The following is a 16,160-nucleotide window of genomic DNA, read 5'->3' on the forward strand; positions in this document are numbered from 1 at the left end:
CCAGCGTGCGAGAGCATTGATTTGCGGTTGCTGCTGGTAGATAATATAATATACATAACATTTAAAGTTCGAATTTATTTATTAGCTATAAACGACCGCGTAATTCATTTCATATCTTACATTATTTTAGATTTTTTTAGTTATTCATCATTTCGTAATACTAGGAAACTTGTACGTAAAAACGCACGCATTAAACGTACTTTATATAATATAAAGGTTATTCCCAGGTGGATAAATAAAATGTGGCGTCACCAGAGCAACCGGAGCAGTACAGCACAGCGAACGAGTTATTTTCCGATTTCTTTCGTTTCTCTTTGCTCTTGGCTTTCTTATATTAAAAACGTTGCCACGACGACGTCATAGATATCGCATCTATAGCCTATACAACGTCATCAAATATACGTATAGGCTATTATATAAGATAGAGACTTTTGCCCATGCACATCATCACAGCAGCATTGGTCGCTATACGATATTTATCAAAAGATTCATCACATCGTTTGACCTTTCTATACTGTTTGAAGTGTGCTCAAAATCTCTTGGCAACACTGCCCCCAACATCCTCTATATAAAATACAAAAATATATACGATTATAGATCAATATCGCCTTGTCTAAAGCACACAGCTCGTCTATATATACAGGAGAGAGTATAAGGATATATAGAGAGACTGGCAGATATATTATATAGCTCGTATTATAGTGTGTATATGAAACCAATGGCTGTGAAGGGCACCGTATCAAAGTTTTCGGCGTGTTGACATTTGACGTCCACGGCAGACCGCACGGACGACACAGCATGTGCTGCTGCTGTGTACGTATATCCCAGGAGGAGCAACAACATTGATTTCTATATATTATGCTGCTGCTGCTGTGCTGTTGTTGGTGTTGCTGCATCGCGCAGAATATATATATATAACAGCTGCACACGTATTACACTCTTTTATATAGAAAGAGAGAGATATATTATACTTTTGTATATGTTTTATTCTTGTTTGGTTTGTATAAGGGCGTCTCTTATTCCGTCAATAAAGCGATCTGTGCTGTTCTAGATGCATAAATAGGGGTTGGACGAGTCTGCTGTGATGTGTGCTGCATCGTCACGTCATATCTAACTTTGTTCAATGCTGCCGGCCCCTTTTTGCTGGGCGACTATATTATAATAGAGCGACACAAGGAGACGCAAACCGTGAAAAAGATGGCCACCATTAACCGCTGCGTGTGACCATCGTCATGTTCATGGCAAATACAACCAGTATTATAAATCAATGTGTTCAATGTGTTGTATTATATAGCCCTCGGATGGTGTATTATATGGATTTCCAATCGCTATATATATATAAATAATGAATTCACACAGCAGCAGGCTTTGCGCTATAGCTGTGTGTATCGTTTAAAGTTGTACAAAGTTTATATGAAATGAATCTCAAAATCGATCCGCTGTTGTATGACACCCAAAAGATCGCAGACACTTTGACCTTTATACAGCAGAGCCTGCTGTGTGTACACACACATACGTATATGTGCTCATATATGTGTGGTTGCTCCGGGTTTTTGTATTTCCACATCAACTATTCACAACACCTGATGTGTGTATCGAATTTCATGTTTGAATCGATACAGCAGAAATATCTATTTCTTTTATCCCTGTTTTCTTTGCTATAGGGCCTACACATTTTCTACAACGAAGAGATATCCCAGCATAGAAAAGGTCTCAAAAGAAACATGCCCAACGATCTTGCTGGCGATAAATACAGCAAACAAACATGTCCGTAGGCCTATTTATGTAATAGATAATAATACGTAACAATGGTGTACACATATAGATGTATAATAGCTGGGGTTCACCCAAACAATACTGTTATATATATCCATCAGCAAACATTTAAATATTCAGACGGGATGATATATTTTATAATATAATAGTTATATTTCTTTGAATCTAATATATTTTTCTGGATAGATGTTTTCTCATCTATTTATTCTAATAGGAATGTATAGTACATGTAATCATACAGGGAAACGGATGTGTGCATAAAGGATGACGTATAAGGCCACGTTGCCTAGCAAAAAGAATATATTATCTTAGATAAATCGCCGTTTTTGTGCATCGCGTCGTCCATGTGCGAAAACCCAGCAGACATCATATTCATATCGTGCATTCAATAATTCTTTTTCGGTTATTTTCTTTTCTTTTTTTTGTGAGGTGAGATGTGTAAGTCAACACATCAAATGTTATATAAAAGAACTTCTTTTCTACACATACAACTCGATTTGTATCGATTATTTCCAGTCTGGCGATCAGACACAACATCACCAACAGTTTCTTTTCTTTTCTATTAAACTCGTATTATGTAATAGTTTGGCAGCAATTTCATGTTCGAGCTGTATTACATTTGTAGAATCTACATAATAATCGAAATGTCTTTATTTTGAAAGAGTTATATTCTTGTTTATATAAAAGGATATGATATGGGAATTTTTAAATATTTAAGATTGACAGCAGCATCTCTTCAGCTCTGCAGGGGGGGGGGGAGTAGCTAATAACTTGTACCGATGCAGGAGCATCACTCGCGCGGAGAAGAGAGCTGCTGCTGCTGCTGAATCTAATTGATAAGGTTCGTTGGTTCCTTATTAGGAGGAAATCCTTTGCTCTCTGCTGCTGGTCTGTGAGTGAAAAAACAAGATGAGGAGTGGCCCCTGCTGCTCGTCCTCTTAACAATTTCGTTGAAAACAAAAATGATTATGAGAGACGAGAGAGCGAAAGTGTATAGCTGAAAAGGTCAAGGAGTGAACGAGAAAAAAAAATCAATTTTGTCCCTGTGAATTTTAATTACTCACTATTATAACACGACCACAGAAAATCATGTCGACAAGAGGTTTGATGGGGTTGCTTGCTGTCAGTATAGAACTCCACCGACAATATAGAACCCCAATATTATTTAGGCCTATGACATTTAAGAAAGTGGACATCTAAAATATTTAAAATTCAATGTAGTTTTATTGTCGATCATGAAGATAATTTAAAAATGTATTGGAGTTCTATTGTCGCGTAGTGGAGTTCTATTGTCAGGTATTTTAAATATTAGTTAAAAAAGGAGTTCTTATGTTTTTGGATCGATTTCTAGGCCTACTGTCGTTGGTTTTCGACAGGTATGATGTATTAGAAATTCTAGATGAATAGACATATCGAATGATGCAATACTTTTTTAAAAGTAATATACAGAACATAAATTATGGAATGTGATAGGCTATACGAGTATGGATATATTTCTAATAACCTATATATACATAGGCCTTTTTATATTTAAGAAACAGCTGGAGCCACTTCTATAATACGAGCCTATACAATACAGGCCTATAGCAGCAGCATCTAATATACACGCCAAAGGATATATATAATAGAAAAGAAAAAAAATAATGCTCGGCGTTTAAAAGCTCTGATGCTGGCGCTGTTTTGTACCCCTGTATATTATTTTATATCTATAGAAAAGGAACAAGAGACGCGAGAGGAACGCGCTGTGGCGCGATCGATCAGCTTGGCTTACACATGTGCTGCTGCTCTTTTTATATATATACAACAGATATATATATGACCAAGTTATTATATATTCGCGCCCAGCATAATATACAACAGCATACAGCAGCTCCTTGTGTGCTGTTGTATACATGCCTTTGCTGGCCGGCTATTAAGGGGATTGTGCGAATCGTTGTATAAACAGCAACACATCACACCAGGAGAGAGAGAGAGAGAGAGAGAAAAGGGGGTATGGTGCTATTATGTTGCTGCTGCCTTTCTTCTTCTAAATAGACTATAAAGAATTGGCTACGTATATATAACAGTGAGAGGAAAGGAAGGAAGGAAAAGCTTTAAGAAAAGGGGGGGGGGCAGAAATGTCGCGCCGGATACAATATTATAAAAGACGCGAAAAGAAGAAGAAAATGAAAACGTTTAGAGATATATAATATTAGACAATTTTCTATATAAGAACAGGTTCTCCACATCACACGGTCCTTGCGTATATTGAGAGTCTATCATGTATATAATAACCTTATCCCTGAGGTATATTTATATACGAAGGTCCTTAACAATATAGGGTGTGGGGTATAGGGGGTAGGGTAGTAGTAGCTAGTAGTGAAATTCAGAGGGTTTAATGTCCATTTAGTGTTCCTTTATACGTTTCTTCCCTGAATGACCAATCGTCACCAAATTTTGTACATAATTCTGTCAAAATTTGATACATCGCGTAGTGGGGTTTTCATTTGTTTTCATTACTGTTTTAAAAATTTAATTTGCGTATTTGTTACCTAGCTGGTTGCCGAATCCTAGTTAGTGAATTCGCTTTTGTTTGCTTAACCTTCCAACTGTCAGTGCAGTGAGTGCTCAGCAGTCAGCAGTGTAAACAAAAAGAAAAAAAGTTTGAATCAGCAAGACAAGTTGTCATGATATGGTATTGATATTTTGATGATATTTGATTTGATTTTTATTGTTCTTTTTCGATTTCGTCTTTATTGTTCTTATTATTGCCTCTTTTTTCGTACTGTTTTTAATAAATGATGATCTTGATTTTAATAAATTTTTTGATCAAGTAAAATTTCTATTCCCCTTTTTTTTAACAGTTAGTCATCAACCAAGAAGTTGAGGAACATTTTAAAAATGTTTGATCATACTCATTTTGAAGCTCTTGGTCATCCTTCTCTTCTTCCCTTGTCCTCTCCACAGTCATCAAGATCTTTTGGCGGTCGTGAAGAGTTACCACCGATCTTCTACTTCCATTTACCTCCGAAAGTTTTATAAGTGTAATTTTTCAAAAGTTACAAATCTAAATATCCCAAATGACTTGACCGAGATTCGAACCCCGAACCATACGAGTGGCAGTCCGGGTTGCTAACCATTAGACCGGCATTGACATAAGGTAAAAGGGAAAGCGTGGTCCGGTTGGTGTGTAAACCAAACAATGTAACGAAAGACGAAGTAAAGCTATGGTAATATCGCTAGCGACGCTACCATCGGTATCGATTTCGGAACCGATCATAAAACACTTAGGTTATATGCCTGAATTAAGATTTTTTCAGCGGTGGTTTAATCTAACTGCTATAAGACCACATCCATTTCTTTATAGTTAATATGTAACTAATAATTTTTCCAATTCCATGTTACTATAGCAATAAATATTGCTAAAACTTAATCTAAACATGAAGTGCGACGTGGGGTGGCGGGGCGAAGCCTCCGCCAAACCTAAGTCGCACCACTCATAATATTAACAGATTATTAGTCAATTAGTTATAAAGAATCAATTATGAAAGAGAATAAAGGAAAACAGAATTTTCCAAACGTTATAGTATGTATTAATCTACCATAAACTTTATTTTCTGTCTCTTTAACGTTTAAAAAAATTACCGAAGGATATTACCGAAGGAATCTTGTTTAAACCCCGGCCAGTCGCCCGCCCCCTTCCAAAAATACAAAATGAAATTCCAGTAAAAAAAGGAAATGTTTAAAAATGATTTTCGTCGTCCGGCATATAATACACAGACCGGAAACTTGAAATCTCTCCATCAGCTCTTTCAGCAACACAGAGAGACCCACAAAAAAAGAAAAAGATAAAATTTTATAAGGCCCAGAAAAGAGAGTATATAGAAGAAAAAAGAAAACGAACAATCACCCCCTATAGGGCAGCAGCAGCAGCAGCTGTGCTGTGTGCTTTCTATCTACACAAAGTACTTGGGACCTTTGCCTTGGTACAACATATATATCTAAGTAGACCCTATATATCTAGCCCTCTATATAGTATACCACTCAGCCAGCCAGCCAGGGATATATAGCGCCCGGCACAGCTAGCACAGCACAGCACATAGAATAGCTCTTATAGATTGAAGAGTAGTATTGTGTCGTGCGTTCGTCGTCGTCGTCGTGTGCCGTTTACAACTGAATGAGATGGAACAATGGCCGGCACACAAGAAAGAAAAGCCTCGACCTTTTTTTATTGGTTTTTTTACCATATATAGCTCCGCTTTTTCGATCTTACCCGCCGCCTAAAAGGACCCTGACCGAATCCATTGGAAAAAAAAGAAGGTTTTTTCTCATTCTCTCTTTCTCATCTATATCGCCGAGACATTTGTGCTCTATAGATCGTTGCTTTTCTCCGGCACTTTGGAGTTTGCTTTTGATGCTTTAGATATATATATATGTATTCCTTTTAGTATGTATATAGAATTGTGTAGGATTTTGTGAGGCTGTTGCTGCTGCTTTTGTGTTGTTGTTTGGGAGAGAGGCAGCACTTTGCCCGATCTTTTCGCTTGTCGCTTTGCACGCCAAAGTCCACAGCAGCCTTAATACACACATCAGTCGAACGCTTCTTCTCTTTCGCCTGCTGCTGCTGCAGTCTGCACACAAAAGCCATGGAAAATTTCCAGCCCCAGATAGTATTAAGTGCAGTTTGACAGTTTTCACTTCACTGGGTCGCTACAGCAGCTGGTCCAAAGGCACATCACAATCTTGGAGATGCTATGTACTTGATGGGATTCAATTTATAATATAGATTCGCGCTGTCTACATCAGTAGCCTATTACAGCAAACTCCTTTTTTTGGCAACTTTGGAATTACGTACAATAAGTTATACATTTCCATCATTCAGTACATATACGTATTGTTTCTCGGAATCTACATAGTCGGCTGATTTGGCCAACTCTCTTTCTTATATGTATAGGTATATAAGGAATTATAGTAACATAGAATGAGTTGCGTCACTAGTAGACTTTAGTTATTATAAGGACGTCAGCGACTTTTGAAGTTTGTAGATGTACAGCACGTGTAGATATATTAATGGAATATATATGGACCATAGCATGGCCCATATAGAGTTGCTATGTCCTATTATACGTACGTCATCGAAAGGCTTCTTGCTGTGTGCTACATGTTTCTTTCTATTCTCAAACTTTTGGCTTTCCTGTTTGATGTCATGCTGTGTGCTGTGCTTATATATTTCTCTCGAGATGTTGTTGAATGAATGCATATAGACTGTGCTGTTGCCCGGGTAGCAGCACGAGGTGTGTAGGCCATATAACACGGACAGAAACGAGCCCCATCAGAAATAATATAGGCCTATATATAATATACATTGTCTATACAACATGTATAGAACAATATATCACAGACCTAAAAGTTTAATAATACTTGTATGTTATATTTCTATATGCATAGTATATTTTGTCATCCTTTACATATGCATATATTTGTAATAATACACAATGTACGTAGTATATTTGGTCTGTCGCTGTGTGTGCTGAAAATAATAATATAATAGCCAAAATACTCTTTGCTGTTTGCTGCTGGCTCCTGACTTTCTATTATTCGCACATCCAACTCGTATATTGTGCTGCGTTTTGCAAGGGCCCAGCAAAAGCTTATATTATTTCTTTTTGGTGACACAGCACACGCTCGACAGAGCTTGCTGTACGACCTTTATATATATATTAAACCTGCACGGCCATATTATACAGCAGCACTTAAAACCAAACAACAGCATAATTTCAGAGTCGTCTAATCTATATAGGTATATATTAATCCAGGAGCAGCCAGGAGCAGCATATTTATGTGAATAATATTCTTCTGAGAAAAGCTGATGCGACGGGAAAGCTTCTACCTTGATGCCGATGCTTTAGCTTTGTGGAATTATTCCTTTTTTTAAATATATTTTCTGTCGCTTTTTAGATCGATATTTTTTTAATAACATCCAGGGCACAGCACACATACATACAGCAGCAGCTAGACAACACAGTCTAGTCTCGCCCCTTATATTTCCCTCCCGCATATAAAGCCAAAGCGCCTGGCACGCTGGCTTTTTTTTTATAGTAATATTAGTACCAAAGGAGCGCGGCGGGCACACAAGCCGATCGATATAAGGAGCTATATAGCTCCTAGCTCTCTCCTGGCTGTAGTAGTAGTATATACACACCCAGCCAAGAGCTTCGCTCTATATACGCAGCCGGTTGTATTATATATATCTATCGAAAGTGCTGATATGCTTGGCGCATTGAACAACTTCCAACAGCAGCACCGGTTCCGTTAACTCCTATATATCCTACAGTGAGGTCAGCAGCAGCACACAAACAAAGTCTAATACATATATATAAAGAAATAACGTTGTATAGACCCTGCCAGGAGCCATATAACACGAGACAAAGTCTGTCTATATAGCCTACTATAGGCCATTTAACCTATAGCGACACCTATACATGTAAACTGCGCAGTATATATAGTGTTATTTATATATATAGTAATATGAAAGTTAAAAATGCTCCAGCACAGCCAAAAGAGAGAGAAAAGCTGCACATATCAGGGTCTGGAGACTTTTTTTTTTATTATTCGTGTGACAGCGGAATAAATGATGCTGCCAACACATAGCAAAAAGGAGCCGCACGCGCGCGAGTTGTGTGTGCCCTTTTGATTCTTCTTCTACATCACGGCCCTGTGCTGCTGGTTGGCTGCTGGTCTATACTATATATACGTGTGCTGCGGTTTCGGTCGAACGAGAGCCAAAGAAATAGAGTGAGATGATGTGTCCCCCAGCTCCCACACACATAGATATAATATCCAGCCCACCATGAGACGTGTGTGGATATATGCTCCTTCTGGAAAACGAAATGTATAGACCTCTATATAGATCCTCCTGTGCAGCAGCAGCATTGCTGCTGTGGGTTTCACGCTGTATATATATACTTGAGTTATATAGACAAAAGAACTCGGCTCTTATAGCTCTCTGGCTCGTCTTCTATTCTTTTTGTGTTTCCAATCCATTTGACGGCACATCGAGACGGAAATAAGAGACGCCCCATTTATATAAGAAAAGAGTCGCGGCGTCCTGATGTGTATACCACAGCAGCAGCAGCATCAAACACAGTCTAGAGAAAGAATCAGCTATATAGTATATCTCCTCCTTTTATAGAATGCTGCTGTCTGCACTGCCGATGTCGTGATGTGCCATGGAGATTGGCAATCGAGATAATACACATCAGCTATATATGAGAATCTTAGATGAGCTGCCACCCAGTGAGAATGGGGAGCAATCAGTTAACCACATCAACGCCCCTTGAAACCACATCCGTCTCCATTAACCACACCGTTGCTGTTGATACAAACCCCTTTCACCTATATCTATCTAATATCATTTGATACATCAAATGCGTCGGCTGCTGCTGTGTCATGTATATATAAAGAAAAATGGTGCCAATCTAAACAAAGATGTGGAGACGCATATTGGCAATAAGCAAACACCGTTTGGCTGGCTGCATGGCTGATGGCTAGCGAGCGTGTGCAACATCACTTTTGACTATTATATAACAAATGAAATGTCGCGGGAACCAAAAAGGAAAAACCCCATCAAAAAGACCGAAGAGAAGAAGAAGATTGTGCCAACTCGGTTCTCCACAGCAGGCTTCAGCCAGGGGTATATATATTACTACACATAGGCCTATATATATATATGGAATGGGGTATTCTGCTGCTGATGCACAGCAGAGCTATATAGCGAGCGGTGTGAGGGTTCGCGATCAATGAAAATGCTCAGCTCTCTCGCCAGCAGAGCGCCAACAAGAAGCTTTTTCGTCCCCCTATATACCATCTTATATTATTATTATACAGCAAAGGCATGTGCTGCTGCTTCTGCTGTGTACGCAGCAGCTATTATATATAAAATTTCAGCAGCCAAATATAATAATATGTGAAAAAAGATGTCGACTTGAATCAATTTCAACGTTTGATTGAGCGAGACATAATAAAAGAAATGTGTGTGGCTGAATCTTGACCTGTCTATTTATATATAGACTATACTTGGCATTCTTTTGTATAGATTCAGATGAATAGAGAGACTCTCTTCTATCTATTCTTTTTTTCGGCTTATTTATCCTATAAGAGACGATGCATGCTGCAGGGTGTGTGTGTGTTTATAGGAGAGAAGATGAGGCCATCACCCGGAAATATAGACAAGGCCAAAAAAAGAATAAAGAAAGAAGAAGAAAAGTATATAGTTCTATAGCCATCTATAGCGCGCGTGGAGGAAAGATGAGAAGGGATCTACACACACACACACACAAAAGGGATAGATTGGATCAGAGCCAAACTGCAGCGGTTCTATACAGCACAGCACACACATCACAGCCGCGAGAGCCAAAGAGGGGAAATGTATATAAACCCTATATGTGTGTGTGTATATGCTGTGAAAAGACACCTCTTGTATTATTCTATCTATTTGAAGAGTGCGCCAGGTTTATATATAAATTTCTTTTGATTGTAATAATATAAATAGGATATTATTTAGTATAGATTGATTATGTTGTGTGGTTATTACCTGGGCGAAGCTTGACACGACGATTGGCTAATGAGCCTCAATTGCGGATCCAAAATGGCCAATATCAAGAAGATCAAGACAGCCATTAGAGTGCTGCTGTTGTTCATTTTCCAACCAACAAAACTTGTGTGTCTTATTTCGTTATTCTTATTTTGGCAGTTTGTGATTTCGTCACTGGCTAGTTAAAAATTGTGCCAAAATTTCGGGGCTGTTAACTGATGGACGTCATTGGGTGCTGGCGTTGTCTGCTGCTGCTGCTGGGAAAAGGGTGACGTATTCGATTGTTTTATTACGTGATGCTGGAATATAGCTATCGATAAAAAGACGAGGGCGTCGTCTGCTGAAGGAGGATGTGCTGAGAGCTAGTCTCGTCGTCTTCAGCACAAAACACATCAGGGCGAGCTGCAACACCCAAGTAAATAGGAGGACAGATCTCACTCTCCTATATACTGGAAATATTATATATCCGGCCGGAGGGAGAGTATAAAGAGAGGAGGAGCGATTGTGTCACACACGACCAACAACCCAATGACGTCGGCCCTCTCCTTTGATCATCTATTTAAGTCGCGAAATATCTAACAGCCGAGAGGCGAATGATTATAAGTCGATGATGAGGAATAATAACGTAATAGAATAGAACAACTGTCGGCACTGCTGCTGCTTAGAGATTGAACGACACTGGCGTCACAGCACATCATCTGAAAGTCCCTTTTTGATTTTGTCAACGTATTATCTAAGAATCTCTTTGAACGTTTGAATTGCAGCAATTAATCCGAGTGTGTATAATCAATTGTTCTATATTTTCTATTATTCTATTGCGATTCAAATTGTCGTCAGCACGGAAACACTTTGCACTTCATACATGTGAAGACAGCGCAGCACACGGCAGAGAACACAATTCACACGGCACGACCATCCACACATTCACCATCAACTGAAAAGCACCGCACGAGTTTGACCCACTTGAATGGCTCCTTAATTGCTCCTTATTTCATTTCGATCGATTGTGCGATGAGGATATAGTACATGTCACTGATGGCAACTCGTCTTGTCCACTCACTTTTGAGCCCGATGGGATAAAACACCTCGCAGCACTGCTGTTTCTGCAATTCGGAAGCGATATCATCGAGACAAATTTCAAGTAATAATTAAGTGTCCGAAATAATCACTATGTGTGGCGGGAAAATGAAATCAAATTCAAAAAATGGCGAAAAATCTCCGCTGGATAAACAGAAATTTATTTTTGTTTCTTTTAGACACTTTTTTACCCCACACACAGCACACACGAAACAATTCCCCAAAAATATATAGGAGCGACTGCTGATGTTTGGCTGCTGCTGTGAAAGACCTCGCCCGACTCGAGACTGGGCACTCCCGTCGTCGTGACTCGGATCTAAAAGGCGGCATCTGCGCCTGTACGTATATCATGTCTTGATGCCCAGCCCAGCGCATACAGCAGAGTAGCTACACTACGCGCCGAACGCGACCAGCAGCAGCAGCAGCTCCTTCATCTGCTGCTGCAAATATTTGTTTGTTTTTTCTATTAAGAGGAGACATCACAGCAGCACGGGTGCTGCTGGGCTTTGTATATTTGCGCTGATAAATATATATTCGTCGTTTCATAAATTATGATTATTAAGGGTCATACTGTTTGGCCCGCCCGCCTGTGTGCAAGGGGATCTATGCATGCTTATAAATATTCAAAAGCGTCGAGAAGAGACGCTATGTTTTTTAATTGCGGTAAATTGAATTAGGAGCCGTATAGCAGCACACACAAGGAGCTCCGCTTGTTTATATTGTGATGGCAAACTCCTCCCACATCGTTGTACTATAGAGTTTTCCCTGTGATGTGCTGTGCAGCAGCAGCAGAGTTTTCCAGCGAAAGATGTATACGCCATAGCTGGCTCCTGAGCTGCTTACAGGAGTGGCAGCAGCAGCATCGATTCTCATCCCCAGCACAGCAGACAGCACAGCATATACAGCCTCAAGCTCCTCTCAGCTAGGAGCGCATCAGAGCGAGCGGCCTTTATATATCTAACACACAGCGCACACAAATCCAATGGTTGTGTAGCGCAGCACCGCACACACACACACACACAGCACACGGGACGGCGGCCACACCCACATCGCCACACACACACAAGTCTCTCCCCCCCCGTAAATCGTTTCCTTTTGAAGAGAAAATTGCCTATAATGTGGGGCTACAAATGAAACACGTCTATACATCTAAATGTAGACTAACAATAGGCTATATCTATAGTGTCTATCATAATACATAATTCAATTCACGCGCCAATGGTGTCTATTGTTTATATCTATACTAATGGTTTAATAGATTCGCCAATTATATTTGTCAGCACCGATATAAGAATATACGTCGTACAATGATGTGGAAATATGCTGAAGAGTCAGCACACGTGCGCCTCAGAGTATAATCTAGAAAAAAGTCCTTGAATTGATCTAATATAAAAAATATTCCGTCATCAATCGAGAAGGGTCTCCCGCATTGTCTGCGTGTCCCGATTGTATTTCCGTGTGCTTCTTTTATATATTTGATATTTTTCTGCGCACATATATCCGAAAGCGAAGCACAGCACACACACACAGCGATATATTATTATATGTACATGTATATATATTTTGGTTGGGGTTCTAAACAACAACAACAGTATAGGATATAGACACAACATATAGCGCAATCTCGCATGTCTTATATATTATATTCCTTCTTCCCCAGCAGCTTTATATACACAACATATATAGACGTGATTATTTATTCTGGCATGTTTGTTTGTTCTGCGGAGTCTACAATCGTCTTGTTTTGTTGTAGTATATACATTTCCCATTTGTGTTATCGATTTTACGTCACGTTTTTTATTGTGGAGGGAGGGTCGTCCGTTTTTCTCGAAGGTTTAGAGTCGCACATGGGCGATATTATTGCCACATATTGTAATAGTTATATATCTGCAATACGAGACAATTGACATTGCGGCCATCGCGCGCATCAGATCTCTGATGTGCTGATTGCGTCGAAATCTAACGGCCACGTGCGACATTCTCTCTCGGTACATGTGGCGTATCCTCTATAATGACTGCGGTTTATTTTCAGCTTTTCGCCAACTGTATATAAGAGGAGGAGGAGCATCCCGTCCATATCAAAACTGTGGGTGGGTGGGAGGTGGACTTTTGTGTGTGTGTTTTCACAGAAACTGCCAAAAGACCGTGGTGCCTTGTCTCTTTTGTGGACAAGGAGATATGGGAAAAAGAGCTCGAATCTTTGACAGCGTCAGAAAAATATAAAGAAGAAGAACTCTTGCGGAATAATAACCCCAACAGCACAGCAGCATCCAAGAGAGAGAGAGAGCTCCGTTTTTCTCAATTGACGTGATGCCACTGCAGCAGCAGCAGCAGCAGTCTGACATATATAGGCGTCTAAATATTTATTAGATATTTTGGCCCACCTCTCTTTTGTTTTTGTTTTGTCCTAAAAAGAAAATAAAAACCTTTTACAATAATCTAAAAGCGACGGGGCTCTTATCTCTCTCCTATTCTTGTTTCATTCAACAGTTTGACATATTTTTTTTAAAGATTTTTGCGCAGCTTTTGCTGCTATACACATACTATGAGCAGAGATCGACACAGCAGCTCGAGAAATCGATTGCTCTCTCCTCGGTCTAGAAATAAATAATAGAGGGCACAGCTTTTTTTGTTTGTTCATGTACATCCCCGTGTGATATTTGTGTGCGTGTACCATCACGGCAAAAATATGTGTGTAATATGCTGTGCGCGCAGCACAATATATTTCTACGGGCGTCTGTGCTGCTGCTGTCCACGCGCGTGGTCACAACATCATTTGGGCACTCATCCACCATCTCGAAAAGGAAGAAGGGCCTTTCCTCTCTCTCTCTCTCAAGAAGAGAGAACAAACATTTCAATCTCTCTAATGGACATATTTTTCGTATAAGCCCCACACCCGCGTACTGGTAGAGAAAAGCATCAGTCGATATTTGGCGAGTCAAAGTGGCAGTTGAAATACTACTCGCTCACAAGAAATGGCAGTTTGAATACTACTACAAATCGGAGCAGACGACTATCTCCATCAGTCCATTGCTGCCCTTTCACACTTCTAATGTATCGATCATTTGATTCACAGGTGAATTTCTAAATCTTTATTCGAAAGATCAATATGTCGTTCCGCCTGTAGATGTCGTTGACGGTTAAACGGCTCTAAAATGACGCCATCACTTCCTAATATTTTGACATCGAACATTTTCGCCGACGCCCAGCATCAATTTCCTCCCACCAAAAAAAAATGACAAAAATTCAATTCGTGTGAAACAAAACGAGTTACGTAACGAGGTGAAATTTCGCGAGTAAAAAATACAAAATAAAATGGACGACAGGGGTGTGTGCCAGATACATAAAAGCTCGAAATGAGACTATCGATTTTCTGCTGGCATCTCTCTCTTTGCCATGCTTGCCATCAGGAGAGGAGCAGCAGCACTGTGCATGTGCCGTGTGTATATATGGCGCAGCATCGGGGCATGCAGCACGTTCTTAATATCTAAAGACACACATCACGACGAGGAATCCTTTTCTTCTTATATATTCATATGGCTGCTGCTGCTGCTGCAGTCACGTGTCGTTTGATGTCTCTTTTTATATCCTATGCTATATAGCTGCTGGCTGGCATGGCTGGCTGTTGAGACGACTATTTTGTCATCATCATTCAACTAATGAATGCAGACAATCCAGTTGGTGTCAACCGTCCCAGCATTCAACGTCCGTGTCGTTTGCTGCTGTGCTGTGCTGTGTCCTATTGCTCCTGATGTCGTTAATCTTATTCATGAGACTCCTTGTCCTCTATTATCATCTTTTTGTCGCACTCGTCTATATGATGTGTGTGTGTGTCTGCTCTTGTAGATGTATATACAGCAGCTCTCTCATCACAAACACTTTTGTGTGTGTGTATGTATAGAGGTGTCATCCTGCCTTAATATCCAAGTCATCGTCCTACATCTTATATAGACAAATGAGTAGGACACGAATATTAATGAGGTGTTAGACTTTTGCTTTGACTCTTCTTATATAATGGGTCGACAAACGGCTTAATTAATTCAACGGTGTAATAACGAGTGCCCCGCATATATACAAGACTGCTGATGCGTGCTGCTGTCGTCTGCGCCATGGAATTCGGCTAATTTATTGAAATGGTCTAACATATTCAAATAAAACGCAAATGTTTGAATTGTAATATAATCATGAAATTCCTTGGATGGATGGAGGATGTGATGCCATTTAAATGGAATGAGATGGATATACGTGCAGTTGATGATGGCCTTTCAGTCAATAGGCCTAATGACGCAACGATATAGGCCTACATTATATAGCCCCCTATCTATAATATTTGTGTGTGTTGGATTGAGTGATTTCATTACGCAACGATATCAGGAACTGTGTGTATAAGCAATATACGTGGGGGCGTCGATCCTATAAATAAACGTAGATAGACACGCCCTGCTGCGTCTATTTATAGCCCAGCGCAAACACCTCAATTCTTAATGATGTGTATAGACTAGAAAGGTGTGGCAGTATAAATTCACCAAACAAATATCTAGCAAGTCTGATAAACCTGTCGGCGTGAAATTGAATCGGATACAATGTATTTGATACGCCATACTAAATAGTGGGTAAATTTATTTATAGAATTGATTAAATAAATAAATATTTTTAGAGCTTGGTCTGGATATATCCCGTATCGACCTATATAGGCTACAAGGAATGGGCCACAGGTGCGAGTGAGACCAGATTA

The 16,160-nt window shown here is 39.7% G+C and overlaps 1 protein-coding gene across 1 annotated transcript in view; it reads right to left on the bottom strand.

Moving 5' to 3' along the window:
* Nucleotides 1-11,796, bottom strand: part of LOC124202031 (gamma-aminobutyric acid receptor subunit beta-like) — a 29,603-nt gene extending 17,807 nt beyond the window's left edge. The window contains exon 1 of the mRNA XM_046598295.1: nt 10,349-11,796. Coding sequence (XP_046454251.1) covers nt 10,349-10,455 — 107 coding nt within the window. The 5' untranslated portion in view covers nt 10,456-11,796. The remainder of the gene's footprint in view (nt 1-10,348) is intronic.
* Nucleotides 11,797-16,160: the final 4,364 nt, after the last annotated feature.

Source organism: Daphnia pulex, chromosome 9 (assembly GCF_021134715.1).
Source record: "Daphnia pulex isolate KAP4 chromosome 9, ASM2113471v1".
NCBI lineage: Eukaryota > Metazoa > Arthropoda > Branchiopoda > Diplostraca > Daphniidae > Daphnia > Daphnia pulex.